Source organism: Urtica dioica, chromosome 9 (assembly GCF_054948205.1).
Source record: "Urtica dioica subsp. dioica isolate 48M chromosome 9, U.dioica_male_clone48M_v1_H2, whole genome shotgun sequence".
In the NCBI taxonomy this organism is placed as follows: Eukaryota; Viridiplantae; Streptophyta; class Magnoliopsida; order Rosales; family Urticaceae; genus Urtica; species Urtica dioica.
In genome coordinates, this window is record NC_142764.1 from 22,061,685 (window position 1) to 22,071,484 (window position 9,800).

At 37.0% G+C, this 9,800-nt stretch overlaps 1 protein-coding gene and 1 pseudogene across 1 annotated transcript; both read right to left on the reverse strand.

Annotated features, from left to right (window-relative positions):
- Positions 1 to 1,372: 1,372 nt before the first annotated feature.
- On the reverse strand, positions 1,373 to 2,540 carry LOC149385825 (jacalin-related lectin 19 pseudogene; annotated as a pseudogene).
- A 4,785-nt stretch (positions 2,541 to 7,325) lies between these two features.
- On the reverse strand, positions 7,326 to 9,381 carry LOC149385826 (agglutinin alpha chain-like). Its single transcript, XM_089626411.1, has 3 exons — positions 9,313 to 9,381; positions 7,699 to 7,866; positions 7,326 to 7,622 (listed from the first exon to the last, which is right to left on the reverse strand). The coding sequence occupies exons 1-3, from the start codon at positions 9,379 to 9,381 to the stop codon at positions 7,326 to 7,328; spliced, it is 534 nt and encodes a 177-aa protein (XP_089482537.1).
- Between the last annotated feature and the right edge of the window lie 419 nt (positions 9,382 to 9,800).

Genomic DNA, 9,800 nt, shown 5'->3' on the forward strand with positions numbered 1-9,800 from the left:
TCTAGCTATGTGTCGAACTTACACCTCTCGGTTTGGGTTCTATTAAAGCACAAAACCGCTTTTAGCCCGGGATTTCAAACAACTACATCTACCCCCTAGTCTTTCTATAGCTCTAGGAAGGTTAATGATGGGACGAGTAGAGCTCACTCGTTTATTACCTCTCGGTTTCTAAACTCGTCTAAGATTCACTAACTAGGTAGCTACTCTAATTAGCGCTAACACACGCCTCATACCCATAGAATTTCACTCTCAACCCAACCATGAAGCACCAATCTAATCCAAATGTTTGACCAACCAACTCAACTACTTAACTACATCGCACCCCAAATCTACTTAGCTACTCATGATTAAGAATAAACAAAGTAAAATTGAAATAAGTAAAAGAAGCAAAACAATAAAGAAACAAGACATTGAATGCTAATCTCAACAACCAAATAAATATATCATAAAACTCAAGCACTACTTCAATATTCCACTTAGATAAAACAATAAACTTATCGCAATGCTCAAATGACAAAGGTAATCAACAAAACCCAAATAGAATACTTGAAAGCTTAAAATATGTTCAACAAGCAAAAAGTTGAGTAAATAAGTAAAGAACAATAAATAAAAGAGATAGAGTTCAGAGTGAACAAATGGAGGTGATGAGGATGATGGAGGTTGTCACTTCTCCCTCTTCTTCTTCACTCCCAAGCTCAAGAGCAAAATGGGTGCCAAACCCTAGCTTTCTCTCTCCCACTTTCTCTCTCTAAAGTTTTAAAACCAAAACAAAAGTGTTCTATTATAAAAGCTTCCCCTTTTCCTCTTTGAATAAGTGTATATGAGGGTTTTAGGAAAGGTTTTCGGAGCAAATAAGGACCCTTGGATGAGATCCAAGGGCCAAAAATGATCTAAAAGACGAGCTCCAAAAAGTGCTGAAAAAGCAACTGGCGCGGTGCGCCACATAACGGCGCGGTGCGCCACTCGTGAATTTTCTGAAGGCGCGGTGCGCCACATAACGGCGCGGCGCGCCACCCGAGAATTTATGAAGGCGCGCCGCGCCTCTCTTGCGCGTTGCCCGCTCGAGCTCTCGGTGTAAATTTTGGCACCAGGGCGCGGCGCGCCATGTTTTAGGCGCGGTGCGCCTCTCGAGAAACGTTGACTCCATTGACCGTCGTTGACCGTCGTTGACTTTTGTTGACTTGACTTCAAATGACCATAACTTGCTCGATTTAGCTCCGATTCAGCCCGTTTTCGCACCACAACCTTCTCATACTCTCTCAAACCTGAAAATGCAATAAAAAGTACAAAATAATATCAAAAACATTAAGAACAAGCTTCGATTCTTATCTAAGAGTCATAGATAAGTGTGAATGAATCTCACTTATCAGAGTTAGGCGCGGATGCGAAACCCAATGGCATCCAAATAGACACCACTGCGTCCAAAGAAGCTAACGATGCGTCCTTCTTCAATGGGAAGAGAGAATTGAGTGCCGTTTTCATCGCCAAAGGGTCCGAATGTTTGTGTGTTGGTGGTGAGTGTGAGGGATTTGACCACTTTCAGAGAGTTCACAAGGCCAATGTGCCCACTCACTCCAATTATGTACTCATCTGGGAATTCAATGCAAATCTGAAATAAGAATTCACATGCACGCATCATTAATATTTTTTGCTAACAATGAAAGGAGGATAACACCACTTTCATTTCAAAACAAATTTAATTGTGGGAAAGAGCTCTTTCTTTGGAGCGAAATTTGTGAGACAAGCTACGAAAAGAAAGAAGAAGAAAAAAAACCTTAGTTAAGGAACCACCGTCGCCTCCATGTTTCCCACCATCGATGACCTCACCATTCTTAGAGTAGAACACATTGATGGAATCGATACAATCACTCGAGAATATGTCGATTTCTTTTATCCCATCGTAGTCGCCATCATCTTCAAAGCGGGTGCCACCGTTTCCTCCCCATGGTCCAACCGCCACGCTTGCACTTCCTTCCTACAAACAATTAATTCCAGACTATGACTATTCAAATATATCAAAATTAATCATATTGTTTTTTACCAATTCCCTCTAGTTTGGACGCTTAATTATATAATAACTATATGCAAGCATGAAAAAGTATACAAACTGATCATTGCAAACTAACTAATTTGATATTACGCTTTTCACTAATAATATAAAGTACTGATTATATACGTCTGCTAAATTATACATACGACATAGACAGACACATTTAATGAATCAAATATCACGCTCTAACACTTCTAACATCAAAATCATATATCCAACTTACGGGGAAGTGACAAATATAATAGGCAGAAAGAAAATGTACGAAATAAGGAATATCGTGAGAACAAGGAAAATGAAAAATAAGATCTAAACACACAAACAACTATAAAAGAAAGCACAACACGAACAAAATCCTCATTGCCGAAGAGTAACCTAAACGGGATTTTTCTATTTTATTTTTTTATTGCCGTACCATTTTGATCAAAAGAAGAAGAAGAGTGATTTGGAATCGAAGAAGAGAAAAGATAAGATACTTTGTAAAGCGGGAGTGTTGTGTGTTAGAACTTAGCTTAATTGGCTGTATTAATAGGGAACCATATACCCGATCGAGAAGCTAGACTTCTAAATAATCTGATATTAAATCTAGTGTTATCATTACTAATTACTGGGTAGCGTAAGCAACAGCTTCATACATGTCGCTTTCACACGTTTTGAACGCCTTCAAAACTTATTTTCAAGCTTCGTTTGATTTTTGTTTCATTCAATATCTTTGTCATATTTTATATATTTTTATGTCATTCGTTTTCTTCATGTTTTTACGTTTATATTTTTTTAATATAAAATATGTATCTTGTATATTAATTTATATATATTCAACGTATTAAAAATATTTACTAAATTGTGCTTTAGAATTTTATTAAGATGTGCCTTTGTGAAATTTTTTGACATATTCTTTTACCATTCTCTTAGCTTCTAATGACTATTCAGCTTAAAAAAGGTAATAACAACATAAGCTTTTGTCAATAAATAAAGATATCAAAATTAATCCAGAAAATATGTTATTCTAAAACAATGCATTAATTCATAATTACTTTGGACTTTAGGAACACCACCCAATCAAAGTATTTGAGTCAACATTCAAATTAAAAAAAATAGTCTCATAAGCACCAAAAAAAATCATAGTTTGAGACTTTGAGTGACATGAAATCATTAAAATGTTCAAAACGTGCAATCAAGGAAGGGGTATAGTTTCTACTAAAACGTCTGTAACCTAAAAAATAAAAATAACAGATCATACCTACTATATATTCATGCATAAACGAAGTTTGTATAAAGCCATATATTTCAAAGTATGCATTATATGCTAATAAAGTTAGGTGGCTGATTAGAATATTTAGTAGTAAAATCTGTTCCATATGATAAATTGGAAAACTTAATGAAAACAAAACAGATTAAGGTGTTTGTAACGTTTCTGGTATGATCTTTTGTATATAAGGGAACTCTCTAGTTTTTTAATTTTCTGCAAGGGTAGTTTTGCTGCGGTTTATGAACCATTGAATTATTTAGTACCGTGTTTGTGTTTTTTTGGATTGTTGTGCATTGTCAATATATTTTTATTTTGTTTGAATATAAGTTAGAATAGGGATGTGTTATAGTTGAAAATATCAATTGGGGTATGATAAAAGTAAGAATGAAGAATATAAGAAAACTTTAAATAGCTTTGTTGTTTGTTTAAAAAATAAATAAAAAATAAAGAGCTTTGTTATTTATTTGAATTTTCTCTTATTAAAAAAAGGCCTTGTTATTTGAACTTCAATTAAGGCCCGAAAATGTGTTTACCGGACCTTTGTTTTATTATACTCGTATTCAATGGCTAGAAAAACTGATTATTGCCCACTATTTTACAGATATGCTAATATTAACTTAAGAGCCATTTGATTGATTGTTTGTTTTCAAAGCTATTTATATATTCCTATTCAACTGACGCAATTTCAGTATAATATCTACGTGATTTTCGCAAAAAAAAAAAAAAATGAAAACAGGAAATACTGAATTAATTGGTGAACACGTTGACATTTTCGACGTCTTGAATATGAACATATGAACAATAGTAGGGGAGAGAGGCTGGAACGGAGCATACTCGTACGCCAATGGAGGCCAGAAACAGTTGGCTTCGTCCGACAAAGACAACCACATGGCCTCCATCGATTGGCACTTGCGCTATCTTCATTCTCTTTTGAGTCTACCTCGTGACATTTCATGGTCTAAGACCTGCTTCTTTCAGTGAAGGCTGGTACCGGTCAGGAATCTTTTCTTGATTGACTTGGTACCCTTCTGAGCCCGATTCATTCCCTTCTCTTTCATACCGATCCTTGGCATGCTTTCGAGATTTCTTAATACGTGGCTCCTGCTCTACAGGTTCTTTGTCGGGTCGGTGTGAGGGATCTTCATCTGGGATCACTACTGCACTTTGCAGTGTCACTTTCTTAGTACGGAGCTTTTCTTCCAGTTTAAAGTTGCTGGTTTCCTGAGGCGAGAGTCGCTCTTGCATCTCTTTGAACTGCTAAGCTAAACTAGGACGAGGAAGATAGTGGCAAGGTGCGATCGTGGCGCTCGATCTGATGATCAGAACTATATGTGGTGTTGTTTCCAGTTGGAGTTGAGGAGCTAGACATTGATCTTCAACGTTACCCCCTCCTTCTAGCGCCAAATTGTTGACATATAAATTTAGTACAACAAATGTCTCACGAAGAGCACTTGGTTTCGAGAACGCAGTCCCAAAACTCTGAGTGTCTAGGCAAGATTATCTCTAAATATAGACGAATAATCTAAAAGAGAGGAAATGATGAGGGTGCCGAACGATAGGTGAAATTTGAGGCGAGTGCTTGTTTGTGTAAAAAGTGTCTTGTTCTGTTCAGTGAGCTTCTTCTCTATTTATAGAGCTTTTAAGTCGAGTACATAGGGTGATCAGTTCCGACGTTCTTGACGGTTTCTCGATTAACTGTCTTTATGACGTGCGTAATGGGCGGTCATGCTTCTCTTCCTCAGCCTGTAACCGTTGAGGTGTGCGTTTTGTATTGTGATCATTTGTTTACACGTGTTTGATTTGTTTTGACTAGTCTTTGACCTACCAGCTTCTCTTCTTTTCAAAATTTTACTCTGAAGGTTTCGTTCATACCTTATGAACGGGTCATTACTTAACCTTCATGAGCTCTCGAGCCTATTTTACTCGAGCTTGGTGCTGGATTCCTTCTGTTCTTGATGCCTCCGAGCAGGTGCTCGGATTCAAGCAATTTACATGAGTAACAACAACCTTCAAGTTTCTTAGTGTTTTAGTAAAAATGGTAAGGAACTATATTATTCAATTATACCTCGAACATTTTTACTATTTTCCTTCCAGGTACATTCCGAGAATGGTTTGTTTTGACTTATTGAGGTCGAGAGAATGGCACGGCATTGTTTTATTCATTTTCGCTTTTGAATCGCCGCGACCTTTCGTCCTTACCGTTCGACTGACGAAGCTTCTTAGACACGCTTTATCCTAACCGTTTATCTCGAATATATATAAATCTATTTTCTGGATTTTTAAATCACTCCACGCTCTTTCCTGGTTCTTGAGCGTGTGCTTCGTCTTTTGAACTTCTCGATCGCGTTTTTTTGGCCAATCTTTGATTCTGCGATCTTGTTCTTTCTGCATTTGGCTTGGGTAAGGTCCTATCCATTTTCGTTGATTGTTATTTTGATGGGATGTCACTTTTTTGCCTTGACTTGTCTTAGGAGATTTGTGCGGATCAAAATGTTTCGAATTTTGATTATTGGATCCCATGCGTTTTCCAATTCTTAGGCGTCGTAGTTTTGATTGGTATTTGTTAGGAAACGGGGAGATTTTCATATCCGGACCTAAAATTTGATCCTCTAATAGTTCGGAGGACTGATCCCGGTCTCGAGGACGTTATTCTCCCCACAAGGAGTGAGTTTTTTTTTTTTGGATTTTGATTGTATCACGTTCCTGGAGTTGGCAGGGACCAACTTGTCTATGCGGTTACCCTGTTTGAAATCTATCATCGACCTCCAATTCATCCGGAGCTCCTGAATAAAAAGCTCCAAGACATGATTTTTTATCCTTCCTCACTGTATTGTAGGAAAGAAATGTCTACCAAGTCCAATACATATGCCGTTATGGTGAGGTCCGAGAGTTCTTAGACCATCGTGCTAAGGAATGAGACTATTTCGGCTACAGGAACAACATATGTTTAAAAAAACGTGCCCGGAATCGGTACAAGTCGGGACCAACGATCGCACTTTTGGCGAAGATACTTCTGCGGTGAGTTTTGAAGAAGAGTATTTCGAAGGAAGAGTATTAAACTGCAGAGAATGCGCAAGTAGTGCTGATTATTATTAGGTTATATATTTAAGTAAGAGATGATGATTATTAAGTTTGTTTATACTCTTCTTGTCATTAAGACTTGTGCTTGTTATTTAATGTTAGTCTTTCTCTTAGTAGGTATTTTTACATAGACTGCGTAGTACATCTTGTTACTATCATACGGTTTTGTTGTTCGCCGGGACAAAAGGTCGCGATCCCGCAAGGGTGAGTAGTTTTTTAGTAGACATAGATATGCATGTGTTAACTTTTTGGCAATCCACAAGCAGTAAGAGGCCATCTAGGGGAAATGCAAGGAGGATCGGGGAAGGCAGTCTTAAAAACATAGGCAAAAGCTACGCCAAAGGTGTTGTTCTTTATATAACAAAGGATCTTATCGTGGATACGTTCCTTGTCTCATAGTTATAAACCGTGTTCGAGAAACGCCGCTCGCAACCGCTTTAACGACTATTTTTCAGAGTCATTCGTTCCCTGAGACGATATTACGAAGAAGATTTCGAATAAGCGTGCTTTGTTTATTTGTATGCATGATGCTATACCAAGGCATGAGAATTACTTTGTCTAACGAAGAGATGAATTCGGTAAACTTAGGGTATGTAGTTTGCAAAAAGTAATAGTTGTATTTTGAATGTTGGCAAATTTAGTACAATTTTTATTTTATTAAAAATTTGAAAGTAAGAAATAATAATAATATAATTTTTCAAAAAAATATAAGAATTATAATTATGAATAAAATGTTTATTACTGAAGAGATTATTTAGTTTTAATGATATAATTATAGAAAACAATATTATCGTGTTTAATTTGGAACAAGTGTTTGGAGAATACAAAATTATGTTGTTGAAAATTTATCAAAATGATTCGATTTCAATGCTTAATTTAATGTTGTGGTTGAAGATTTGGGGTTGTGATTGTATCTGTTCTTGTGAAATACAACATAACAGGAAGTTTTTAAGTAGCGAAGATGTTGACATTTTCAACGTTTTGAATATGAACAGTGGGCGTGAGAGTTTGGAACGGAGATACTCGTACGCCAATGGATTCCAAAAACTGTTCGCTTCTTCTAAAAAAGCCGACCACGTGACTTCCATCTATTGGCGAAGAGAAGCACGTGCCTTCTTCTTTTCCGAACGGTCCAAGCTTTCTTCTATTGGTCTGGAAATTCAGCGACCGAATCACTTTCCAGCCATTAAAATTCCCGACCCTTCCGTTGACACCTTTAATATACTCATCTTCCTTCAGCTTTATCTGTGATAGTAAATCATCAATTAAAACTTCTATGGTAAAAAAAAATATTATAAATTATAACCTTAAAAATAAATACCACTGCTTTGACGCAACCACCGTTCCAACCGTGCTTTACGCTTGTGTAGGTGTCACCGCCGTTATCGTATACGACATGAATCGAATCTACACAACCTCCGTATTTTAGTGTAATTTGTCGTATTCTTGTGTGGGTCCCATGCTTTACCACCCTTCCCTCCCCAAGGTCCTAAAGCGATACTCCTTGGCCGTGAAACTATACTCTTCTGAATCCCATAACATCTCTCACCGCCCTGAGAAAATCATAATAAATACAAATCATAGGTACGAAACGATATACTCTTTACGCCTCTACTAATAGCTATTGATCTGATGAATGGAATTATTAAGAAGAAATATATATAATACAAACGAAGGTTCATATGAGTGACGAAAATAATTAAGAATAAAATAGACTTGGGTACCATGTCGACAAGACAAGCAAAGTGTTAGGATAGTTGCGTGGAATGGAAAATGGAGCGATGAAGTAAAGAAGAAAGATGTGTTTGCTTGTTCGTGAATTTTTATATTTATAAGGAGTACTGATCAACATTAATTATGCCATTTCAAATTCTATCCTTAATCACTACTGCGTGCTCGAACTTATATTTTATATACACTAGTAATAACTAGGATATTTTAGTCCGAAAGAATAAATATACAAAGATATGTCCATAAATATTTAGGTTTGGAAAAAAAGTATTTAACATTTTCTTAAAACATTTTTATCTTTTTGATAAAAAAAAATCGATACGAATGAACACTACTTATATTTATGGTACAATCTTTTATTTTTTCTTTAAAAAAAAAATTTAAAAAAAAAATCACGAAACACTCTTCATTGAACAGTGTTTCGTGAGAGAGAAGCTCTCCTCTCCTTTATATATATAAATATATATATATATATATATATATATATATATATATCACGATCCGCGAGCGACAGCTCGCCCACGAGCCATGACCGATTGACTCAAACAGTACATATTAAACAAGAGATCATAATACTTTTATATATTAAAATAGTTTGCGAAAATCCGAGAAAAAATTTCGCTTTTATAACTTACAGTCTTATAGCGACTCCTATACAAATACGTTCCGGAACGTTTTAACAAAAGACACTAACCCCCGGTTAAGAAACCCCATAGCCCATATGTCAAGGCAATACGTGCTCGGTCTCGGTCTTCAATCTCGTTTCCCGCTTACAAGCTTTTCCCTTATCTACGTTACCAATGGTCATAAAGCTATATGAGTCGATTGACTCAGTAAGAGTCGATTGACTCAGTAAGCGGGAGTCTAACCTATGAAAGGAAAGCATCTAATGCAGAACCATATGACGTGCAAACAAACACAGAAGAATGCAGGATGCAAATGCCGCTAATTCTATAGTATGCATAATGTGTGATCACATCCTAGCTAACACTTGTCACTCCGCAAGGTTATACATCTCTATGTCATAACCTCTGAAATGACAAGAGACCAATTTCAGACTTCGAGCAGCAGTCTTTCGATGGCCTAAGAGTTTTCGTTTTGTCTGGAATCCACTAGTGGTACCATTTTTATTATGACGTCAGTGCATACTGGGCTCTGCCGGCAATGAGCTCGCGAATCGCGACCTTCACCCATTCCGCCATACGGTGCTTGCATCAGCTACCGTCGAGTCTCCAGCCTCGCAACGAGCTCGCGAATTGTGACCTTCACCCATTGCGTAATGAGTATCTCAGCGCACAGACTTTTAAGTCCGCTAAATACGAGTCATTGACTTGTGGGTACCACCGACAACGTTTTTAATCTTTGGGTACTTTAGCGTATAGAGTACAGAACTAAGCATATACAGGAGAGCTTCTCGAGTTAAATCCCGAAAGAATTATTGTTTTCATTTTCTTGCTCGTTAAGTATTTTAGGTTGAAGACTCGAGATGTAACTCCTGGTACTTCTACCCTCGGTTCGAATCCGAGAGTCCGTTTCTGCTCTCCTGACACCTTTGATCTAACTTATCCCTATGGTTAGTAGAGGGATCTAACTACAACAAATAACAACGTAGCTGCTTCAAGTTAGCATTTGAACCTACGGGTAAAACCCGAACTAAGTTTTTCATTAAGTGTGGCCGAAGCCTTAATCTTT